Source organism: Rhinopithecus roxellana, chromosome 8 (assembly GCF_007565055.1).
Source record: "Rhinopithecus roxellana isolate Shanxi Qingling chromosome 8, ASM756505v1, whole genome shotgun sequence".
NCBI classification, from domain to species: domain Eukaryota; kingdom Metazoa; phylum Chordata; class Mammalia; order Primates; family Cercopithecidae; genus Rhinopithecus; species Rhinopithecus roxellana.
Window position 1 is genome coordinate 11,896,565 of NC_044556.1, and position 23,227 is coordinate 11,919,791.

The 23,227-nt window shown below is 58.6% G+C and overlaps 3 protein-coding genes and 1 long non-coding RNA gene across 8 annotated transcripts in view; 2 read left to right on the plus strand and 2 right to left on the minus strand.

Annotated features, from left to right (window-relative positions):
- Nucleotides 1–23,227, plus strand: part of MIER2 (MIER family member 2) — a 993,207-nt gene that overhangs the window by 596,512 nt on the left and 373,468 nt on the right. The gene's annotated exons all lie outside the window — the stretch shown is intronic.
- Nucleotides 492–8,019, plus strand: REEP6 (receptor accessory protein 6). Of its 2 annotated transcripts, XM_030935079.1 has the most exons (6): nucleotides 492–867; nucleotides 5,082–5,175; nucleotides 5,256–5,394; nucleotides 6,158–6,326; nucleotides 6,483–6,563; nucleotides 7,281–8,019. In XM_030935079.1, exons 1-6 carry the CDS (start codon nucleotides 753–755, stop codon nucleotides 7,316–7,318), a joined length of 636 nt encoding a protein of 211 aa, XP_030790939.1. In that variant the 5' UTR covers nucleotides 492–752; the 3' UTR covers nucleotides 7,319–8,019. The 2 variants fall into 2 exon arrangements, with proteins under 2 accessions (XP_030790939.1, XP_010373193.1); XM_010374891.2 differs by lacking the exon at nucleotides 6,483–6,563.
- LOC115899028 lies at nucleotides 11,976–13,594 on the minus strand. Its single transcript, XR_004058633.1, has 2 exons — nucleotides 12,862–13,594; nucleotides 11,976–12,733 (listed from the first exon to the last, which is right to left on the minus strand). It is a non-coding gene; the product is annotated as an uncharacterized LOC115899028 (long non-coding RNA).
- ADAMTSL5 (ADAMTS like 5) lies at nucleotides 14,824–23,174 on the minus strand. 4 transcript variants are annotated; one of them, XM_030935050.1, is made up of 14 exons: nucleotides 22,678–23,174; nucleotides 21,762–21,788; nucleotides 21,339–21,439; nucleotides 20,258–20,330; nucleotides 20,052–20,143; nucleotides 19,776–19,836; nucleotides 19,559–19,667; nucleotides 17,882–18,009; nucleotides 17,441–17,552; nucleotides 17,000–17,086; nucleotides 16,684–16,847; nucleotides 15,891–16,080; nucleotides 15,742–15,813; nucleotides 14,824–15,583 (listed from the first exon to the last, which is right to left on the minus strand). In XM_030935050.1, exons 3-14 carry the CDS (start codon nucleotides 21,392–21,394, stop codon nucleotides 15,279–15,281), a joined length of 1,449 nt encoding a protein of 482 aa, XP_030790910.1. In that variant the 5' UTR covers nucleotides 21,395–21,439; nucleotides 21,762–21,788; nucleotides 22,678–23,174; the 3' UTR covers nucleotides 14,824–15,278. The 4 variants fall into 4 exon arrangements, with proteins under 4 accessions (XP_030790910.1, XP_030790911.1, XP_030790913.1 ...); XM_030935051.1 differs by having other exon boundaries at nucleotides 14,824–15,467; nucleotides 21,339–21,788; nucleotides 22,678–23,163; XM_030935053.1 differs by lacking the exon at nucleotides 15,742–15,813 and having other exon boundaries at nucleotides 14,824–15,467; nucleotides 21,339–21,788; nucleotides 22,678–23,167.

Here is a 23,227-nt window from a genome sequence, read left to right on the forward strand (position 1 = left end):
GACGCACGCCTGCCCGTCTTCCGCAGACCCACACCCTCGGGAGCCTCAGTTTTCCCATTTGTACAACGACAAGACTCTAACCCAGAGAAGCGGGTTCACTGTTGCAGCAACGCGTCCTACCCTTTCTTTGGCCTCGCCCACTTTCCAACACACCCCTCCTTCGAGAATCAGCCCGGCCTCCTATCCGGGCTAATCAGAATCATTCTTTCGAGTAATCCCGCCTCCCCCGGTAAGCCCCGCCCCGTTCCCGCCCCTACCATTCCGCCCTGCCTCCTTTGTAATCAGCCCCGCCCTCCACTGGTCTCGCCAATGAATCGCGTCCCGTTTCTCCAATCGGCTCGGATTTTTCTTTAGCCCCACCCACCGGCTCCGCCCCCACTCGCGCCTCTCCTCGCCCTGGCTCCACCCCTCAGCCAATAATCCCGTCCCCTGACGCCGCCCTTCCAATCAGCTACGTCTCGCTCCGGCCCGGCCAATCGGTGCCCTGGGCCGGCGCGCCCCGCCCTCTCCCGGCGGGGTCTGGGCAGCGGCAGCAGCGGCTGAGGGGGCTATGCGGCGGGGGAGACGGGGCAGGCCCCACCTCCTTTGTCCGCCCTGCCCTCCCATTGGTCCGGGCGGGGGGCCGGGGGCGGACACCGGCGCCGGGCCGGAGCAGCGCGGCTCAGGCTGCGGGAAAGCGGCGCGCGTGCAGCGGAGTGGGTGCGCGGGTCCGCGGGCGAGCTCGAGCAGCCAACCCCGGGCGCGTCAGGGCCATGGACGGCCTGAGCCAGCGCGTGGAGCGCTTCCTGGAGCAAAGGAACCTGGTCACCGACGTGCTGGGGGCGCTGGAGGCCAAGACCGGGCTGGAGAAGCGGTATCTGGCTGCAGGTGAGCCGTCGGCTCTAGCCCGTTTCTCCGACGGGCACACTGAGGCCATGAGCCCGGGGATCGCAGGTTTGACTCCCTCCCCGGCTACGGGGTCCGGTCCTGCTCGTGGAGCGCGCGGGGTGACCGGGACCTCGAGGTCCGCCCGCAACCCCTCCCTTGCCCGCGCCCTGCGACCCTGCTCCCGAGCCACCCCTCTCTAGCTTCCATCCCTGGCCACCCCCCGCCGCCTCTTTCTGGGCGCTGGGTGCCTGCCATGACGAAGTCCGGTTCTTCCAGTTGCCCAGTGGCCCCGGAGGGGACAGGATGCCAGTGTCCTGCGCGTTTCGCCGTCCCCCTACCCCCGTGGACCCTGGCCTGGCTGCAACAGTGGAGATCTTCCCGTTTTTCCGAGGGGAGGCTCCAGGCGGGGAGGGGAACGGACCGTCCCGGGGGGGCTGCTCAGGACTCTCCTTTCCTCCTCCTTTCCTGCCCTAGCTCACCTTCCCCCGCTCAATGGCTTAGTGCCACCGCGCGTAAATATTTGTTAAGACGGGATTGGGTTGTCTGACAGCTGTGATGTGGGGAGGTTGGACTGGGGCCCCACAGAGCGGGAGATCCAGGCACCCCGATTGTGACTCCATTACAGTTCTTCTGGGCCTTTCACCCTTGGTGACGCCGCACCCCTTCCCCTTTCCAAAACAACAGCAAGAGCATGTAGTAAGCGCTCCTTAAATGCCTCTCTCCCCACCTTAAATTTTTTTTTTTTTTGAGACCAAGTCTTGCCCTGCCGCCCAGGCTGGAGTGCAGTGACGCAATCTCAGCTCACTACAACCTCCGCCTCCTGTGTTCAAGCGATTCTCCTGCCTCGGCCTCCTGCGCAGCGGGGATTACAGACGCACGCCACCATGCCCGGCTAATTTTTGTATTTTTAGTAGAGACGGGGTTTCACCATGTTGGCCAGGCTGGTCTCGAACTCCTGGCCTCAGGTGATCCGCCCACCTCAGCCTCCCAAAGTGCTGGGATTACAGGTGTAAGCCACCTTGCCTGGCCTAAAACTTTTTAAAATTAACTTTTTTAAGAGACAGGGTCTCACTATGTTACCCAGACTGGTCTCAAACTCCTGAGCTCAAGCGATCCTCCTGCCTCAGCCTCCCAAAGCTCTGGGATTCTAGGTGGGAGCCACTGCTCCCAGCCCCACTGGCTCTGCCTTCTCTTCCAGGAAGCTCTGCAGAATAACTCGAAAGGACTTGCTCTGGGCCTGGGGTGTTCTGGGTACAGGACAGTGCCACTTTTTTGAGCACCTTCTGCAGGTGGATCCCCGGAGTCCAGTCCCCCCGCCATTTTCCCACCATCTGGGGGTTCCCATACCAGGCAGCCCCAGAACAGTCTGAAGTCTGTGTCCAGACCCTGGAGGTCCCCAGGTGCCTGGACTCATGTGCAGCACAGCAGGTGGCATGGGCATGGCCCGGCTGTGTCTGTCCCCGGGAGCAGGTCCCTGGCCTCTGCCCTGCCTTTCCACATCTCTGGGGCCAGTGGGCAGGAATTTAGGTCACAGAGCGCCCAGGAGGCAGGCAGCAGGGAGGGGATGGCTGGGGCACTGTCACCAGAGAGGAAACTGAGGCACAGGGAGGCAGGGGCTGCCTCTGCGCCTGTTGTGTCTGAGGCATACAACCCTCCACCCCGCTCACTCCCAGTCCTATCTGCTGCTAATCGTGGGGGCTGGGCCCCCCTCCACAGTTCTGATGTCCAAGGTCATCCTCCCGTTGCTGAAGCTGCAGGAACAGGGATTTAGGGGAGGGACGCCCTGGGAGTCACTCCTCCCCACAAGCCAGGCCTGGGGGGAGGTAGCATTCCCTCATCCCCCCTCTCCCACCTCATTTAAATCCACAAATCCCACACCCCTGGGTAACATACGAAGAAACTCAGAGGACAGTGACCGGGAGGCCACGCAGCCTCCCAGCTGGGGGACTCCTCCTACCCCTGACCTCGGGTGCTTGTAGATAAAGACTAAAGCAGGTAGGGGGGCTGGGAGGGACTTGGGCCTCTGCCCTTTGGTCTGGAAGTGGCCTCTATCTCACTCTGCAGATAGCAGCTCCAGGGGAGGAGGAAGAAGGCTGTCCAAGCTCTCTGAAGCATGGAGGTTCCCTGTGTGACCTTGGGCAACACCCACCCACCCAGCCCCAGTTCTGGCTGTTGAATAAGATAATTCAGGGAAAGCACAAAACCTGGCACACAATAGGCGCTTAATAAATGCAGCTGTCGTAGTCATTCTTTTCAGAGCCAGGTTCAGGATTGGGGCTGAGCTGGACACACACACACCTTTTCCTCTGAACACCCTCCTTGCTGGGACTGTGTTATAGTTACCTGAAGGCACTTAATAAATGTGCAGAAGAGCCGGTCACGGTGGCTCATGCCTGGAATCCCAGCACTTTGGGAGACCGAGGCGGGTGGATCACCTGAGGTCAGGAGTTTGAGACCAGCCTGACCAACATGGTGAAACCCCGTCTCTACTAAAAATACAAAAATCAGCTGGGCATGGTGGCGCGCTCAGCTACTCAGGAGGTTGAAGCAGGAGAATCGCTTGAGTCCGGGAGGCGGAGCTTGTAGTGACCTGAGATTGCGCCGCTACACTCCAGCCTGGACGACAGAGCAAGACGCCATCTCAAAAATAAATAAATGAATAAAAATAAACGTGCAGAAAGGCATTCTGTTAACTTGTTATTATTACTTTTTTTTTGAGACAGAGTTTCGCTCTTGTTGCCCAGGCTGGAGTGCAATGGCATGTTCTCGGCTCACCGCAACCTCTGCCTCCTGGGTTCAAGCAATTCTCCTGCCTCAACCTCCTGAGTAGCTGGGATTACAAGCATGCGCCACCACTCCCGGCTAATTTTGTATTTTTAGTAGGGATGGGGTTTCTCCATGTTGGTCAGGCTGGTCTCGAACTCCTGACCTCAGGCTATCCGCCTACTTCATCTTCCCTCCCAAAGTGCTGGGATTATAGGCATGAACCACTGTGCCCAGCCCTCTCTGTTAACTTGAAACCATAGGAGGCAGGGGCCATTACTACTCCCACTTACCAAGGGGGAAACTGAGGCTCCATGCAGCCACAGCCTTGCTCAGTGCCGGCTGGTGAGTGCACAGCCAACCAAAGGACTCTCCTCCACCCGGGGACCGAAATGCTGGGGTTTGCTGCCTCCAAGACAGGGCGGGTAGTACTGCCCCCCACCCTGCCCCAGGGACACTGGGTGATGTCTAGGGATATCTGTGGTCGTCATGACTGGGGAGCTGATGGCATGGAGAGGGCAGAGGCCAGGGACGCTGCTCAGCACCCTGCAGTGTCCAGGACAGCCACCTCCCCTCCCCGCCTAAAACAACCAAGAAAGACCCGGCCCTGACCATCAGCAGTGCCAAGGCAGAGAAACCCTGAACTAAGATAACAGATGAAACAGTTGCCTTTTTTAGCTCTGGAATCAAGTCTTCATGACAGGCTGGCCTCCCTTGCAGGTTTCTGCCATCCCTTATATTGAAACACTAGCCTCTTTTCCCAGCGCCTCCCACAGGGCCTGGAACGAGATGGCTATCATTGCAGATTATGCTCATTCTTTTTTTTTTGAAAAGGAATCTCACCCAGGCTAAAGTGCACTGGTGCAAGCTCTGCTCACTGCAACCACCGCTTCCTGGGTTCAAGCGATTCTCCCGCCTCAGCCTCTCAAGTAGCTGGGATTACAGGCGCCCGCCACCAAGTCTGGCTAATTTTTGTGTTTTTAGTAGAGATGGGGGTTTCACCATGTTGGCCAGGCTGGTCTCGAACCCCTGACCTCAGGTGGTCTGCCTGCCTGATCCGCCCACCTCGGCCTCCCACAGTGCTGAGATTACAGGCGTGAGCCACCATCTGGCCAGATTACACTTATTCACTCAGCAAACACTTTATTGGACAGCTATTCTGCACCCACTCCCACTGCCCAGTATCAAGCTCCTGCCTGCCCTTGGGGAGCTCTTAACCCTGGTGGGGGACATGAACACATTGACCAGTGATAGGCACAAGGCTCGGGGCCTAGGGGCACGATGGGGGGATGCACAGACACTTCGGGGGCAGTGGACACATCCTAGAGGCATCACTAAGGCTTCTGAGGAGGTGACGGTTGCAGTCTCTGTCAACTGAAAGGAGGCCTGGGTACCATCATGGGGATTCAGCAGGTCCCTGGCCCTGGCACACCACCACCTCTCTCCCGCAGGAGCCGTCACTCTGCTAAGCCTGTATCTGCTGTTCGGCTACGGAGCGTCTCTGCTGTGCAATCTCATCGGATTTGTGTACCCCGCATATGCCTCGTGAGTGCACGGCTGGCTGCCCACGTTGGGGGGTCTGGGGGCTCCCGGGCAGCCCCTGACCCTGCTGCACCTCCCTGCAGAATCAAAGCTATCGAGAGCCCAAGCAAGGACGACGACACTGTGTGGCTCACCTACTGGGTGGTGTACGCCCTGTTCGGGCTGGCCGAGTTCTTCAGCGATCTACTCCTGTCCTGGTTCCCTTTCTACTACGTGGGCAAGGTGGGCCCTGCCAGGGCGGGTGCAGCCGTGGAGCGCATGGGGCTTGGGGATTCCTGGGAGGTGTTGGGGCCAGGAGGTCCGGAGGAAAGAATACCAGGAGATGGGGGATGTGAGGGGAAGACTCAGTCCCTTCCCTGGGGAAACGGGCCCTGTCCAGGGGCTGATGGTGGAGGGCCCACCCTGAAGGGTGTCTGATGGTGGAGACCCAAGCCTGCTCCAATAGGATGTCTGATGGTGGAGGACTCACCCTAAAGGATGTCTGATGGTGGAGGGCTCACCCTACAGGATGTCTGATAGGTGGAGGGCCCACCCTGAAGGGTATCTGATAGTGGAGGGCCCACCCTAAAGGATGTCTGATGGTGGAGGGCTTACCCTACAGGATGTCTGATGGTGGAGGGCTCACCCTACAGGATGTCTGATGGTGGAGGGCCCACCCTGAAGGGTGTCTGATGGTGGAGACCCAAGCCTGCTCCAATAGGATGTCTGATGGTGGAGGACTCACCCTAAAGGATGTCTGATGGTGGAGGGTCCACCCTACAGGATGTCTGATGGTGGAGGGCTCACCCTGAAGGGTGTCTGATGGTGAAAACCCAGGCCCATCCCAATAGGATGTCTGATGGTGAAGGGCCCCCCCAAAGGGTGTCTGATGGTGGAGACCAAGTTCCTGTCCAGGGTGGGCATCTGGTGGAGTAGTGCAGCCTCTCTCCCCTCCAGGGGCACAGAGCTGGGTGGGGCTGCGTGTAACTCCTGCCCTGCCCTGCAGTGCGCCTTCCTGTTGTTCTGCATGGCTCCCAGGCCCTGGAACGGGGCTCTCATGCTGTATCAGCGCGTCGTGCGCCCGCTGTTCCTAAGGCACCACGGGGCCGTGGACAGAATCGTGAACAACCTCAGCGGGCGAGCCCTGGACACGGCAGCCGGAATAACCAGGAACGGTGGGTGCTTGCAGGAGCCCGCCTGCCTCTGACCGTCTCCTGGGTCTAGACCTGTCTCCACCTTGCCTCCCTTTCTGACTTTGACCGCCCACTGTCTGGCATCTTGGCCGCCCCCTCTCACTGTCCGCCTCTCTCTCTCACGCTTCCGGGAACCAGTCTTGCAGGCCCTGGCCCGTAGCCGGGCAGGCGTCACCCCAGCGGCTGTGGCCGGGCCTTCCACTCCCCTGGAAGCTGACCGTACGTAACCCGTGGGGAGGTAGGAGCTGTGTGTGCATGTGTGTGCATGTGTTTGAGCGTATGTTTGCTGTTGCACATGTGTTATTGTGCGTGCATGTTTTGTCATGTGCATGAGGGTACATGTGTGTGCAAGGCTCAAGCATGTTTGGTGTTTCCATGTGTGTATGAGTGAGCACGGGAGTGAGCATGGTTTCTCACGTGTGCATGTGTGACCACGTGTGCATGCATGTGCGTGTGCGTGCATGCGTGTGCAACCACGTGTGCGTGTGCGTGCGTGCATGTGAGTGTGTGCATGTGACCACGTGTGCATGTGTGACCACGTGTGCATGTGTGTGCGTGAGTGCATGCATGTGCGTGCATGCATGTGTGCACAACCGTGTGCGTGTGTGCACACGTGCATGTGTGAGTGCGTGCATGTGTGACCAGGTGTGCATGTGTGTGCACGTGTGTGAGTGCGTGCATGTGTCCATGTGACGTGTGCATGTATGTGTGTGAGCGTGTGTGTGTGTGACTGCACATGTGCGTGCTGTGTGCACCCCTCTGTGTATAGGTGACCATGAAAGCGTGCGTGTGGTCGACACTATCTCTGCTGAGGGTGGCTGCCTGGCCCCTCGACTTTCCATGCTCACGTCCAGTAGCCTCAGTTCCACCTGTGGGCAGCTCGGCAGAGCCCAGGCCTGCCTCACCACCCTCCCCCGCCTGCCCCTCTCTCTGCAGTCAAGCCAAGCCAGACCCTGCAGCCAAAGGACAAGTGAAGCAGCCCCACGGGTCTCGCAGGGACCTCCCGGCTGGTGAGGAGGGGGCCGCGCCGGGCTCCCAGGCCTCCACAGAGTCTTCAGCGCATCTCCCGACGGCAGCCCCCGCCAGTCCCTCGGGTCCAGGCAAGGCCCTGGGGGTCTCCTTAAATGCCACCTCGGGCAAGTCCCAGTCCCAGTCCTCGGCCACCCCCAGCTCTGAATCCCAGGGCCAGCTGCCCTCCGGCTCTGGCCATGGCAAGGCCCAGGGCCAGCGTCGGGCACGGGGCAGCTCCCAGCGGTCTCGGCAACGCACCCAGCTGCCTGGTACTTCCTCTGGCCCCTCCCAGTCAGCCCTCCCATCCTCGAGGCCCCTGCAGCCACCCAACATCACCTCCAGCCCGGTCTCACCTGTGGTCCAGTCTCCCAGCAGCAGCAACGTCCCCACACAGCCTCCCAGCAAGCCCCCTGGTGAGCCAGAGGACACAGCCCCCAAGACCAGTGGACAGTGCCAGAAGCAATCCTCGAAACAGCCTGCCAGCAGCACCTCAGTGCCCGAGCTGGTCCCCTGTCACTCCGGGACCTCTCTGGAGTACACTTCGGAGTCCACCACTGAGATCACCTGCAGCTGGCCACACCACAGACCCCCGTGCCTGCAGCACTACTGGTGCCTGAAACACCTGGCCTGCTAGGAGGCTCCAATAAAGCTAACCCGGACCAGACCTGCGCTCCACGTGTCTCAGGGAGGGGCTGCGAGGGCACTGTTCCATTTAATCAGGCACGAATCCCAGCTGTGCCAACCAGCCCCGTAATATAGATGAGGAGACCGAGGCCCAGAGGCTAATTCACCCACTCAAGGTCCACCTGCATGGCCAGGATGGGTGCAAGCCTCGGAAATGCTTGTCCTTAACCACAGTGCTTTTTCCCCTCCCTCCCGAACTAGTTGTCTGGCCCATTTGCATTAGCCTGCTTCTCTTAAAACTCCCCCAGGTGGGCGCAGTGGTGCATGCCTATAATCCCAGCACTTTGGGAGGCTGGGGTGGGTGGATCACCCGAGGTCAGGAGTTCAAGACCAGCCTGGGCAAAATGGTGAAACCCCGTCTCTACTAAAAAATACAAAAATTAGCCGGGCATGGTGGTGGGTGCCTATAATCCCAGCTACCCTGGAGGCTGAGGCATGAGAATTGCTTGAACCCAGGAGGCAGAAGGAGTTGCAGTCAGCTGAGATCGCGCCACTGCACTCCATCCTGGGCAACAAGAGCAAAACTGGCTCAAAAAAAAAAAAAAAAAAAAGTTAGCAGGATAAACCACAAACCCTGATATTATATAACTCAGTTATTCTCAACCCAGAGCAGTTTTGTGCCCAGGCCTCTGGGTCTTGTCTGGAGACACTTTTTTTTTTTTTTTTTTTTTTGGAGACGGAGTCTCGCTCTGTTGCCCAGGCTGGAGTGTAGTGGCCGGATCTCAGCTCACTGCAAGCTCCGCCTCCCGAGTTTACGCCATTCTCCTGCCTCAGCCTCCCGAGTAGCTGGGACTACAGGCGCCCACCACCTCGCCCGGCTAGTTTTTTGTATTTTTTTTTTTTTAATAGAGACGGGGTTTCACCGTGTTAGCCAGGATGGTCTCGATCTCCTGACCTCGTGATCCGCCCGTCTTGGCCTCCCAAAGTGCTGGGATTACAGGCTTGAGCCACTGCACCTGGCCTTTTTTTTTTTTTTTTTTTTTTTTTTTTTAATGAGACAGGTTCTGGCTTTGTTGCCCAGGCTGGAGGGCAGTGATTTAATCATGGCTCACTGCATCCTCAGCCTCCTCAACTCAAGAATTCCTCCTCTCTTGGCCTCCTGTGTAGCTGGGACTATAGGCACGCACCACCATGCCTGGCCATGATCACTGCACTCCAGCCTAGGCAATGGAGCAAGACCTTGTCTCCAAAAGAAAAAAGAAAGAGTGGTCAGCTGGGCGTGGTGGCTCACACCTGTAATCCCGGCGCCTTGGGAGACCAAAGCAGGCGAATGACCCGAGGTCGGGAGTTCGAGACCAGCCTGGCCAACATGGTGAAACACTGTCTCTACTTATAAATACAGTAATTAGCCAGGCATGATGGCACATGCCTGGAGTCCCAGCTACTTGGGAGGCTGAGGCAAGAGAATCACTTGAGCCTGGGAGGCAGAGGTTGCAGTGAGTGGAGATCGTGCCACTGCACTCCAGCCTGGGTGACAGAGTGAGACTCCATCTCAAGAAAAAAATAAACAAAAAGGCTGGGTGGGTGGCTCACGCCTGTAATCCCAGCACTTTGGGAGGCCGAGGTGGGCGGATCATGACGTCAGGAGATCGAGACCATCTTGGCCAACATGGTGAAACCCCGTCTCTACTAAAATACAAAAAATTAGCCAGGTGTGGTGGTGCACGCCTGTAATCCCAGCTACTTGGGAGGCTGAGGCAGGGGAATTGCTTGAACCCGGGAGGTGGAGGTTGCAGTGAGCCAAGATAGCACTATTGTACTCCAGCCTGGCAACAGAGCAAGACACTTTCTCAAAAAAAAAAAAAAAAAAAAAAAAAGAGTGTTCCAGGCGGAGGGCACAGCCTGTGCAAAGGCCTTGAGGCAGGACCATGCTGGTGAGTAGGAGGCACAGAGGGGAGGCTCCTGTGCCTGGAGCAGAGAAGGGGAGAGCAGGGAGGAGGGAGGTCATGGAGGAGGGAGGTCAGGGAGGACAGAGGGCAGGGAGGAGGGAGGGCAGGAAGGAGGGAAAAGGGGAGTTTTCGGGGCTGCACCACACAGGCACTGAGAGGGCATGGGGGGCACTTTCTCTTTATTTTTTGAGATGGAGTTTCACTCTTGTTGCCCAGGCTGGAGTGCAATGACATGATCTTGGCTCACTGCAACCTCTGCTTCCTGGGTTCAAGCGATTCTCCTGCCTCAGCCTCCTGAGTAGCTCGGATTACAGGCACCTGCCACCACTCCCGGCCCGGGGCTTTGTCTTTTACTCAGGGTGCAGGATTCATCAGAGCAAAGAGCAAAGGTAATCATTAATCACCCTCCACCCTGTGTCGGTGACCACATGGGGATGGCAGACCAGGCTGTCGGGATCTGCCAATCACTGGCCCGGCTGCTCTGAAGAATGTGGTCTGGTCATGGCCCCGAGGGAGGAGAGAGGGTGCCAAGCTCGCTCTGCACCTGGCATGGTCCCTCACTATCTTTTTCTTTTTCTTTTTTTTTTTTTTTGAGATGGAGTCTCGCTCTGTTGCCCAGGCTGGAGTGCAGTGGTGCGATCTCTGCTCACTGCAAGCTCTGCCTCCCGGGTTCACACCATTCTCCTATTCTCCTGCCTCAGCCTCCTGAGTAGCTGGGACTACAGGCACCTGCCACCACGCCCGGCTAATTTTTTGTATTTTTAGTACAGACGGGGTTTCACCATGTTAGCCATGATGGTCTTGATCTCCTGACCTCAAGTGATCCACCCGCCTCGGCCTCCCAAAGTGCTGGGATTACAGGCATGAGCCACCGTGCCCAGCCTTTATTTTTTTAAATAGATACGGGTTTTCACTCTGTGACCCAGGCTGGAGTGCAACAGTGCAACCACAGCTCATTGTAGCCTCGACCTCCTGGGCTGAAGCAATTCTCCTTCCTTAGCTTCGCAAAGTGTTGGGATCATAGGCATGGGCCACCACAGCTGGCCTAAAACGGTATTTAAACAAATGGAGGCCGGGCTCGGTGGCTCATGCCTGTAATCCCAGCACTTTGGGAGGCTGAAGCGAGCAGATCACCTGAGGTCAGGAGTTAGAGAACAGCCTGGCCAAATGGTGAAACCCTGTCTCCACTAAAAATATAAAATTAGCAGGCCGGGCGCAGTGGCTCAAGCCTGTAATCCCAGCACTTTGGGAGGCCGAGACGGGCGGATCACGAGGTCAGGAGATCGAGATCATCCTGGCTAACGCAGTGAAACCCCGTCTCTACTAAAAATACAAAAACTAGCTGGGCGAGGTGGCGGGCGCCTGTAGTCCCAGCTACTCGGGAGGCTGAGGTGGGAGAATGGCGCAAACCCGGGAGGCGGAGCTTGCAGTGAGCTGAGATCGGGCCACTGCACTCCAGTCCGGGCGACAGAGCGAGACTCCGCCTCAAAAAAAAAAAATAAAATAAAATAAAATAAAATAAAATTAGCCAGGTGTGGTGACAGGTGCCTGTAATCCCGGCTATTCGGGAGGCTGAGGCAGGAGAATCACTTGAACCCGGGAGGCGGAGGTTGCAGTGAGCCAAGATTGTGCCATTGCACTCCAGCCTGGGCAACGAGAGCAAAACTCCGTCTCAAAAAATAAAAATAAATAAAATGAGGAAAGAGTGGCAGCCGGGTGCAGTGGCTGACACCTGTAATCCAGCGCTTTAGGATGCTGAGACAGGAGATTCGCTTAAGGCCAGGAATTCAAGACTAGTCTTGGCAACATAGAGAGACACCCTCTCTACCAAAAATAAAAGAAAAATCAGCCACACATGGTGGCATATACCTGTAGTCCTAGCTACACTGGAGGCTCAGTCAGGAGGATCACTGGAGCCCGGGAGGTGGAGGCTGCGCTGAGCTATGATGGCATCATTGCAATCCAGCCTGGCAGACACAGTCAGACCCTGGCTCTAAAAATCAAAAATAACAAAGATAACAGAACGTTCACTAGCTGGCTTCAAAGCTAAAGTGCAAATCTGGAGACCATTTATTGCCCATTGTTACGTGGTTCTCACTGGAAACAATGTAGTCATTTTCAAATCATGCTGGGGTCCTCTTGCCCACATAGGAATGGCGTGCTCCTGGCGGTGGGGACTGTGGGACGGCCTCATGCGTGTTTCTCCCTGGCCTCAGGCACAGCCTGGGGTCCCTGTTGAGGAAACTCTCCAAGTGTCAGCTCCCCTGGCATGTTGGGCAGCCCCCAGGGTGACTGTCTGAGATCCAGGCGCCAGGGCAGTGGCCGAGAGACCTGAAACCTCTATTCCCTGGCACACCCCAAACCACAGCTTGGGAGAGGGGACAGCCTTGCAGACTAATCGGGGAGGGAGGGCAGTGGGGTCCCGGCAGGCACCGACAGTGGCCTCAGGAGCCAGTGCTGTCACCAGGAGGCCTGCTAGAGAGGGGCCGCGTCCATGGGGAAGCGAGTGCCCACGTGGAAGTGGGCTCAGGGCACCTGGGCTGCAAGCCACGCGGCGCGCACCGAGTCCCTTCATGTCCCGTTCTGCCGCCAGGGGGCACTGCGGCCCCACGCAGCCCTGCAGTACCCGCGGCCCTTGGCTGGGGAGCTCCTGGGACCCCCGCCGGCAACGCTTGCCGCAGATGTCAATCACAGAAGGCACCGCATCGCTGAAGCGCCGGGCCGGCCCAGGCTCCGGACCGGCCCAGGCTCCGCTGGGTCCTTGGTATGCCGTCGGTGTTCAATAAGCACTTGCTGCAGAAATGTCTGAAGGAAGAAAGGGGGCTAGGGAAGGGCTCCAGGAAAGAGTAACTCCCATGTCACAGCTGGGAGGGGTTTCATTCACTGAGGGGGAAACTGAGGCCGGAGAGGGGCTGCACCCGGCCTGGGGTCACCTGCAAGATCAGGGGCCGAGTCCACCGATGTCCTGCACCTCTCGCCGACTCCCTCTGCCTCAGCCGCCTCCTTGCCCTTCATTCTCTCTGGCTGCTCCCTGCCTGGTGGGGTCAGCTTGTCCGTGCCCAGTGGTCCGTGGGGACCCACGGACCCCAGGCATCCCAGGCCCAGAGAGAAATGCAACCCCTGGTCCCACACAGAGCGGTTTGTCCCCGGTGGCAGCGTGAGCCATCCATCAGGAGTGAGAGGCAGAGGGTTGGCACCCCACAGGGGAGGGTTTACTGAGTGAACTCGTGACACCCCCTAGTACACACACAGCCCATGTCGGCCCTCCTGGTTGCAGAAGAACATAGTGGGCTGGCAGCCCACAGACAGCAGCGGCTCTCACCTACCTCCTCAGCTGGGGAGGGGTTCCCAGGGCGGGCCTGAGAAAGTATGTGGCAGTTGGGGGAGGCTCAGGACCTACCAAAGCCCCATTCATTCCCCGCCTGCTCCTATCCTCATCTGTTCCCTGCCCTCACCCCACACAGGAGGAGGTGAGGCTGGGCCAGGAGGAGGGGTGGGGTGCGTGGGAACATGTGTGTCTACCCATAAGTAAAATGGAGATGGGGTTCTACCAGCGTGTCCCTGAGTCTCTGTGACCGACTGCATGTGACTGGGGTGTTTAAAAAAAAAGTGCTTTGCAGCCATAAAAAAGAATGAGTTCATGTCCTTTACAGGGACATGGACGAAGCTGGAAGCCATCATTCTCAGCAAACTAACACAGGAACAGAAAACCAAATACCGCTTGTTCTCACTCATAAGTGGGAGTTGAACAATGAGAACACATGGACACAGGGAGGGGAACATCACACACCGGGTCCTTTGTGGGGTGGGGGCCAAGGGGAGGGAGAGCATTAGGACAAATACCTAATGCACGCGGGGCTTAAAACCTAGATGACGGGTTGATGGGTGCCACAAACCACCATGGCACATGGATACTAATGTAATAAACCTGCACATTCTGCACATGTATCCCAGAACTTAAAGTAATTTTTTTTAAAGTGCTTGTAAAAATTAAAGAGGAATAAAAGGGGGGTGAACAGCCAGTATGATAGTGCATGCCTGAAATTCCAGTGCTTCAGGAGGCTGAGGCAGGAGGATCATTTGAGGTCAGCAGTTGGAGAACAGTGTGGGCAACATAGCAAGACCCCCATCTCTACAAAAAATTTAAAAGGTAGCCAGGCATGGTGATTCACACCTGTAGTTCCAGCTGCTGTAGAGGCTGAGGTGGGAGGATCGCTTGAGCCCAGGAATTCGAGGCTGCAGTGAGCGATGATTGCACTACTGCACTTCAGCCTAGGTGACAGAACAAGGCTGTGTCTCAAAAAAAAAAAAAAAAAAAAAAAAAAAAGAGGGGAGGGGTGAGCATATTGACAGGCAGAAATCCAGCCAGAAATGCTGAGGCTGAAAAGATTGTCTCTGAGTTTCCTGGTAGCCAGGGAAAAAGGGGAAATTGGTACGTTACAGTGCCTGGTTAGGCATGTCTTCTAAAAGCCATGCCTGTTTGTGACAGTGTTTCTGCCCTTCACACATGAGGGTGTGTGTGAGTAGCAGAGAGGAGAGACAGCACAGAGTCTGGTAAGTAAACAGATGAGTTTCCAGGTACCCAGGGCAGCAGGGTGTCATGCTCGTGCATGACAGTGTCTCCAAGCGAGTGTGACGCAAAGAGAATGAAAGCAGAGTTAAACTTTCTGAGTATAAATAGCTATGAGCAGCCGGGCGCGGTGGCTCAAGCCTGTAATCCCAGCACTTTTGGAGGCCAAGACGGGCGGATCACCAGGTCAGGAGATCGAGACCATCCTGGCTAACACGGTGAAACCCCGTCTCTACTAAAAAATACAAAAAACTAGCCGGGCGAGGTGGCGGGTGCCTGTAGTCCCAGCTGCTCAGGAGGCTGAGGCAGGAGAATGGCATAAACCCAGGAGGCGGAGCTAGCAGTGAGCTGAGATCCAGCCACTGCACTCCAGCCTGGGCGACAGAGCGAGACTCCATCTCAAAAAAAAAAAATAGCTATGAGCTTCCTGGCAGCCAAGGAGAGAGGCGAAATAAAAGAGTCTCGTCAGTGTCTCCTCACCAGTGCCTGCCAGCTTGTGACAGTGACTCCAACTGCATGCAGAGGTGTCTAAGTGTGTGCGGCAGGGAGTCACATAGCTGCACAGGTGGGACATATTTCAGAGATGCCTGGAAGCCAGGGCGAGAGGGGAAATACGCTGACGTTGAGACTGGTCAGATGTATCTTTCTTGCTGTGTGTGGCCAGGGCTCAGATAGGACAGCGTCGGGCAGTCAGGCGTATGCGGCTGTCCTCCGCGGGGCTCCAGGGCCGGGCGTAGCCGGCATGGGGCAGCAGCAGCCGGTCCTGTGTGCCGTTGGGGCTCACAAGGCGCTGGACAGCCAGCAGGTAGTCCCGGTGGGGTGCCAGCATCGGGCAGGGGCAGTGGCCTGGCGCCCACACGTACTCGCGGGCCCGCAGTGGCGAGCGGTTCTTGTAGACGAGCTGTATGCGCACCTCGTAGCGGGTCTCCTGGGCCTGGCGGTGGCGGCCCAGCACTCGGGCCTGGAACACTGGTGGGGGTCGTGCTGAGCTGGCTGGCTGCTCAACTCTGCGCAAATCTCCACGCCCCACCCACATTGCCAGAAGAGGGGCTGAGGGTCAGGTGGGACCTCGAGATCTATAGGGACTGGAGTCAGGATCATGTGAGGGATCCATGAATGGTTAGGGTCAAGAGGCAAATTAGGGTCAGAAGAAGGGGTCAAGGGTAAAGTCAGATTAGGGTCAGAGGTCAGCAGGAAGCCAGGTTAGTAGGGGCTAAGTGAGGGTATGTGTCGGGGGTCTCACCAAAGTCACTGCCGCAATAGTGGAGCAGTCGGTGGGCGCGGCCTCGGGTGTCAGGGCAGGGTGGGCAGAGGTCTGTGGGGTGGGCGGTGCTGTGAGGGGCAGAGGCCTCAGCCCCCATTCATTCCCCACCCTGGCTGTCCCCACCTCACCTGGGGCCAGGGTTGGGGTCCGTGCAGGGATGACAGCAGGGGCTGCGGGGGGCTGAGGCTCCACCTCCCGGGGCTGCGGCTGCTGCAGGGGCCAGCCCAGGGCCTGCACCCGAGCCTGGAAGGGGCTGTAGCGCTCCTGAGGGAGCCAGAACTCAAACTCGATGCCAGGGTTGGGCTCCTGCAGGAGGACCTGGAGCAGGGGAGGGCACACAGGGAGCTTCGCCAGAGGCTGGGGTTGCCTCCTCCCTCTGATCCTATGACCCCAGCCTCCCCCCTTTGACCCTGTCTGTCCCCAGCCTCCCTCCTCTGATGCTCTGTCCCCAGCTGATCCCCTGACCCTGTCCCCAGCCTCCCCCCTCTGATGCAGTGTCCCCAGCCTCTCCCCTCTGACCCCAGACTCCCCCTTCTGGCCCCAGTCACCCTCACTCTGACCCTCTGTTCCCAGCGTCCCCCCCTGTCCACAGCCAACCCTCTCTGACCCTCTGTCACCAGACTTCCCCCTCTGACCCTGTCCTCAACCTCCCCCCTCTAAACCTGTCACCAGCCTTACCCCTCTGACACTGTCCCCAGCTGACCCTTGACCTTGTCCCCAGCCTCCCCTCTCTGACCCTCTGTTCCCATCAGAACCCCCTCTGACACCCTGTCACCAAACTCCCTGCCATGACCCTGTCCCCAGCCAACACCCTCTGACTCTGTCACCAGCCTCCCCTCTCTGACCTTGTCCCCAACTGCCCCCCTCTGACTCTCTCTCACCAGCCTCCCCCGTCTGACCCTCTTGGAGGCCCAGCGGCACCTGTAGGAGCAGGTTGTGGGAGGTGGGCCCGGCTGCTTGCAATGTCTCCTGAGGTCCTGTGTCACGGGTGTAGACCACATGCGTGCCAGCCGCCTCGTAGGTCCCCGGCGGGCTGACCGCCCAGTCCCCGTTAAGCACGTAGCGCCCATCGCCCCCCATCAGCGCTGCAAGGGAACAGTCAGCCCTCAGGAACCTGTCCGTCTCGTCTCCCAGACCCCGGGGTCCCCACCTCAGGCCTCAGTCTCCCCATCTGTAAACAGGGACAACTGCCCACGGGCGGCCTGCAGAGTGCCTCCCGCCTCACACCCTAGGATACCCAGGTGGTTGCGGCTCCGGTGCGCCACGCGGATGTGTCTGGCGCCCTCGGGGATCAGGGTCACGTTCCAGTACCCAGCGAAGGCACCTGGGTGGGGGGGTAAAAGGGTGTTGGGGTGCCAGTGGGGGTGTATTTGAGCGATGATTTAAAGATGAAATGAGCTACTGAGGGTAAGACAGCTAGCCAGGGTCCTGGGAACCGGAAAACCCTCCGTAAAAGGTTGGAGATACAATTACTATTGCTTCAGTGTGGCAGGGAAAGCGTTAAAACACCATCTGTTCTGGGGGAGGGAGGGACAATCTGTCAGTAGCCAATCAGGATGAGGAGAAAGGGGGGCTGGGCCGCACACTGGCCAATCAGCACGGAAATTTGCTTCCGGGCCACAGCTTGTTAAAGGGCCCGCTCTGACGTGTGTGCAGGGAGGATGGGGCATGCAGTCACCGGCGTCACGAAACACGCGCTGCACGAAAAGGCACGAGTCGTTGGCGCCTCCACAGCGGCCGCAGCGGTCCTCGAGGGCACCCGAGCCCAGCAACCCATCACAGCCGGCGCTCTAAAGGGTGAAGGACAGGCGTGGCGTCATTGACGCTGGGAGGGCCAGGACCTGGGGAAAGGGCAGTGCCTGGGAGCAAGAGGACAAGGCCCGGAGCGAAGATGGGGGTGGAGCCTAGGGAGGAGCAGGACCTGGAGGGAGGAGGATGGGCGTGGTGCTCAGGGGGTGGGTGCCTAAGGTGGGGCTGGGGGCGAGGCCTGGAAGGGGAGGGGGAAGGGGTGGAGTCTAGGGAAGGGGTGGAGGCTAATGGGAGGGTGGAGGTGGAGCCTAGGGAGGAGACTGTGGGTGGAGCCTGAGTGGGAGGTGGACGGGGCCTGGCGAGTCCTTACAAGGCAGCGTCCAGCCACGCAGACCCCCTGGGCACCTGGGCTACAGGCGGTGCCATCCAGGACGCGGCCGAAGCTGTGGTAGAAGGCGTGCCCCTGGGCCAGGCAGTTTAGGTCACACTGGTTGGGCGCTGAGGGCAGGAGGAGTCAGTGGGTCGGGGACCCCTATTCGAGTTCCAGGCCCCCTCTACCAAACTTCATCAGGCAACCATCACCTTGGGCAGATGAAGCCCAGAGATTCAGCCAAAGCCACACATTGAGGCTGAGGCAGAGCCAGGACTGGACCATAGGTGCTCTGCCTCCAGCAAGCTAGGACTCCCAGGCAAGTATCCTGGGGCTGCATTCATTCATTCATTCATAGTCTTTATATGAGGAGTCCTTACATACTATTCATTTTTAACACCATTACTCATTCTTCATTCCACTGAACACCTACTGTTTTCCAGACACTGTTCTAAGCTCTAGGATACAGAAGCAAGAACTCTATCAGTGTGCAGATGGATGACCTTAATAAAAGGCCAGGCGCAGTAGCTCACACCTGTAATCCCAGCACATTGGGAGGCTGAGGTGGGCAGATCTCCTGAGGCCGGGAGTTCAAGACCAGCCTGGGCAACATGGCGAGACCCCATCTCAACAAAACAAAAAATTAGCCAGGCTTGGTGGTGGGAGCCTGTAACTCCAGCTACTCCAGAGGCTGAGGCAGGAGAATCGCTTGAAACAGGGAGGTGGAGGCTGCAGTGAGCCAAGATCATGCCACTGCACTCCAGCCTGGGTGACAGAGTGAGACTCCATCTCAAAAAAAAAAAAAAAAAAAGAAAGAAAAGAAAAGAAAGAAAGAAAGAAGATCTGAGCAACTGGCCCGAGCACCTAGCACGTGCCCAATGAAGTGTGTCCAGTACTGACTGGACTGAGTCCCGCACAACTGAGATGTGTCGCTGGTCCTCCCTGGGCCTCAGTTTCCCGTTCTGCCTGGAAGTGGGGCAAAAATGGGCTGTCTGATCATACACACAGTCTGACAGCCCTGATCTCCACTCCCTCTTCTCTCCAGCTCCTTTTGGCTCCCATTTCCCTGAGTCTGGCTGGTGGACCCTGCCTGGAACAGATCCTGGGTTGGACCCAGTGGGCCTCTGTGAGGGTGGGATCACAGCAGGTTTCCTCCAATTCTTGGAAGGAAGGAAGGAAGGAAGGAAGGAAGGAAGGAAGGAAGGAGGGAGGGAGGGAGGGAGGGAGGGAGGGAGGGAGGGAGGGAGGAAATGACGTTGATGGATGGCACTCTGTCCATTCTAGGCTTTTCTTCTATCTGTGTCTGCCTTCCCCATGGCGTGTGAAGCTGCCTGTCTCCCTGAAATCTGGAGGCTCTCTGCCCCGGGCACATAGTTATATAACTTGCTATTTTCAGCTCAATGCAGCAACATTTCCTGCTACTGGGATAAGTTTGAGAACTTACAGCTCTAAGTCAATCCTCAGTCGGAATCCTCAGAATGAACCCTGCTTCCCTCTGCCCCTGTTTCACGCCTAACATATGCTGTTTCTGTTTTCACTTCACCAACTCCTACATATCCTTCAAAACCCTAGTGCTAATACCCTCGTCTCTTTGCAACTCTCCAAGTCCCTCTCCTTAAGAGTAATGAGTTGTTTCACTCTGGACCAATTCTGACCACAGGAGACCAGGCTACTCACCCCCATGGAAGGGCACCCACTGGTAGGTCTTCTGGGTGCCCAGGACAGGGCGGCCATTGTACAGGGCACACTGTAGGTCTCGGAAGGGCACAGCTCCTGGGGGGCAGTCCTAGTGACAGAGATAGGTGAGCCAGAGGCTGGGACAACCCAAGGGGCAGGTGGCGGGCTTCAGGCAGCCTGGGGTGGGAGGGTGGTCTGAGAGGTGGGCAGGACTTACTGGTAACTGGCAGAGGCGGTACTCATGGGAGTCTCCCCAGCACGGGTCTTCCCCAGGAAGCCTGCAGGGAGCCAGAGTGTGGCGAGAACCCCCAGGGATCCCCTCCTGGGGCTGGCCTTCCATCCTCCGCCCCCGCCAACCCCACCCACATTCCAGTGGGATCAGTGGGATTAAAGGGCACAGCATGTGTGGGCAGGCCGAGGGTGTGGCCAGGAGTCAGGCTGGGCCAGCGGGGCAGGAGGGGTAGGGACCCCCTACCAGCCCCAGCCCGCTCACCGGAGGCAGCGCCGGCTGCGCACGGAGACGCCACGCCCGCAGGAGCTGGAGCAGCGGGTCCAGGACACCCACGGGGTCCATTCACCCGGACCCTACTTGGGGAGACAGAGGCACGGTCAGCCTGGCGGGGAGATGCTGGTGACTCCACAGTGCTGGCTGGGTCCCCATGCCCACTCGCCACCCCCTGGGCTCATGCCCCCCCTTACCTGAGCACTGACCCCCAAACCGCAGTTCAGCAGGGCCCACAGGAGGAGCAGGAGGTTCTGGAAGAGGCGGGGCCTGGGGAAAAGATGGGCTGAGTCCATGGAGCCACCGCCAGAGACACAGAGTTGTGTCCCGGCTCTGTCCTGACTGGCTGTGTGATCTTGGACAGTAACTAAACCTCTCTGAGCCCTACTTCTCCTCTCTGAAAAACAGGGTAATAGAGCCTCCCTTACAGGAAAGTTGAGGGGTCCCGTGGATCAGGTAAAGAAGACAGGAGGCATGGAGCCTGGTATGGAGAGGAAAAACTCAGAATGTCATCTGCAATTATTGTTGTTGTTTGTTTTTGAGATGGAGTCTCGCTCTGTCGCCCAGGCTAGAGTGCAGGGGTGCAATCTCGGCTCACTGCAACCCTCCCCTCAAGTGATTCTCCTGCCTCAGCATCCCTAGAAGCTGGGATTACAGGTGCCCGCCACCACACCCGACTACTTTTTGTAGTTTTAGTAGAGACAGGGTTTCACCATCTTAGTCAGGTTGGTCTCAAACTTCTGACCTCAAGTGATCTATCCGCTTAGGCCTCCCAAAGTGCTAGGATTATAGGCATGAACCACTGTGCCCAGCTTGCAATATCATTGATACATGTATTGTGCTATAATGTACACAGTAGGAGCTTAATCGATGCTTGATGCTTGGAGGGATCATTCAAGAATAGTACACACTGGCCGGGCGTGGTGGCTCAAGCCTGTAATCCCAGCACTTTGGGAGGCCGAGACGGGCGGATCACGAGGTCAGGAGATCAAGACCATCCTGGCTAGCACGGTGAAACCCCGTCTCTACTAAAAAATACAAAAAACTATCCGGGCGAGGTGGCGGGCGCCTGTAGTCCCAACTACTAGGGAGGCTGAGGCAGGAGAATGGCGTAAACCCGGGAGGCGGAGCTTGCAGTGAGCTGAGATCCGGCCACTGCACTCCAGCCCAGGCGACAGAGCGAGACTCCATCTCAAAAAAAAAAAAAAAAAAATAGTACACAGGCGCCTCCTAGGGCTGGGGCCCCCTCCTCACCGTCCCCACCATCACTGCTTCTACCTTTCCGTGTGGACTGAGGCCAGCCACTCCACTCTCCCAGGCCTCAGTTTCCCCATCTGTGCAGTGGGGGCCGAGTGGATTCAGTCCATGATTCTGTGACACTGCAGAAGGTACGGCCAGCAGAGGCTGGATCAGGAGTTGGGTCCCTGGAAGAGGCCCCCAGCTGCACCGTGGCCCCAGGGCTCCCTCAGCTTCCACACAGCAGAGAGCCCCCCGGATTGGGGATGGGACAGGGAGGGGTGACTTGGCCCGGATCCAGTCGGTGCCTCATGGCCTCATCAGCGGAGGGGGTGGGACTGAGCGCCGGGGCGGCCCGTGGAGGGAAGGGGCCACTGCTGAGGCTGGAGCAGGGAAGGGGAGGAAGCTGACTGCCTCTCTGGGCCTTAGTTTCTCCATCTGTCGGGCAGGGATGAAGTCACTTGCCATCCACACCCTCCTCGTGACCCCGGCCTGCAGGGAGAAAGGGGAGGGGAGGGAAGGGAAGCAGCTGCCAAGTGAGCCAGGACGTCCCGCTGCCAGCAGAGCATGAAGGCAGGCGGGTGAGCCCGGGCCCAGGCACCAGCTGAAGGAGGCTGGGTCCCACCCGGACCTTGTTTCCCTGGCTCTCAGGCCCCACTGGCTCTGGCATTTGGACCTCTGGGGCACCAAGGGTCTGGGGTCCCGGGTGTCTCCAGGTGCTGAGACAGCTGTGTGGTCAGCTGCATCCGTGCCCCTCTCTGAGCCCAGAGCCTGGGCTGGCCCAGGAAGCAGGAAGAAGTCTGCTTCGGAAAGTTAAAACAAGGGGAGGGGGGCCGGCGTGGCGGCTCAGGCCTGTAATCCCAGCACTTTGGGAGGCTGAGGCGGGCGGATCACCTGAGGTGTTTGAGACAGCCTGACCAGCATGGTAAAACCCCATCTGTACTAAAATACAAAAATTAGCCAGGTGTGGTGGTGCACGCCTGTAGTCCCAGCTACTTGGGAGGCCTGAGGCAGGAGAATCGCTTGAACCCAGGAGGCGGAGGTTGCAGTGAGTTGAGATGGGGCCACTGCACTCCAGCCTGGCGACAGAGCCAGACTCCACCTCAAAAACAAACAACCACCAAAAAATCAGGGGGAGGGGTCTTCACCTTCTGACAACCCCCACCAGACTCTGAGCCTGGCTTGAGGAGTGGGGTCTAGGTGGTGAAAAGTGGGGGGCTACAAGGACCACCCTACCCCCTCCTCAGTGAACCCTCCCCAGAATCAAGGCCCCTCCCCGTGTGGGCTGCAGCCCGGACTGGCAGTGGGATCTCAAGGCAAGCCGCACCTCTGGGCCTCAGTTTCCCCCGGAGAAAGTGGGGGGATAGGAAGAAGGACTTACCGACTGCGCGGAGCCCAGGCAGCGCGTCCCGGCTCCCTGAGCGGCCCCAGGGCGAGCGGAAGCGGCGGGGCCCGAGGTGCCGGGCGGGTGCGAGACTGGGGCGGCCCCTCCCACCGCGTCCTCCGCAGGCGCGCCCAGGCCCGGGTCAGGAGGGGCGGCGGCCCCGGGCGCCCTCGCGCGGCGGGCGCGGATCTGCGGCAGGGGACTGCCGAAGCGCAGGGGCCCCGGAGCCGCGGGCTAGTGTCGGGCGCCCGGGTCCCGGTGACCTTGGCAGTCTCGGGCGGGGGCGCGGCGCGGGGACTGACCGCCTCCCTCTACCCTGGGGCTGCTATTCCGGGCGCCGCGCTCAGGGCCTGGGAATGTGCGCGAACCGAGGTCACCCTGCTCTGGGTCTGGGAGTCCCAGGCGCTGCCCCTGCCCCACCGACGCCCGGATTGCGTCCCGCCGGGGTCCCCGTCCCCGGTCACAGCTCCCTCCCCTGGTCCTGCCCCTCACCCCTCCCGCGGGGGGGATCGCCCTGCTCGTGGATGGGGACTTCCGTGCGCCTGGG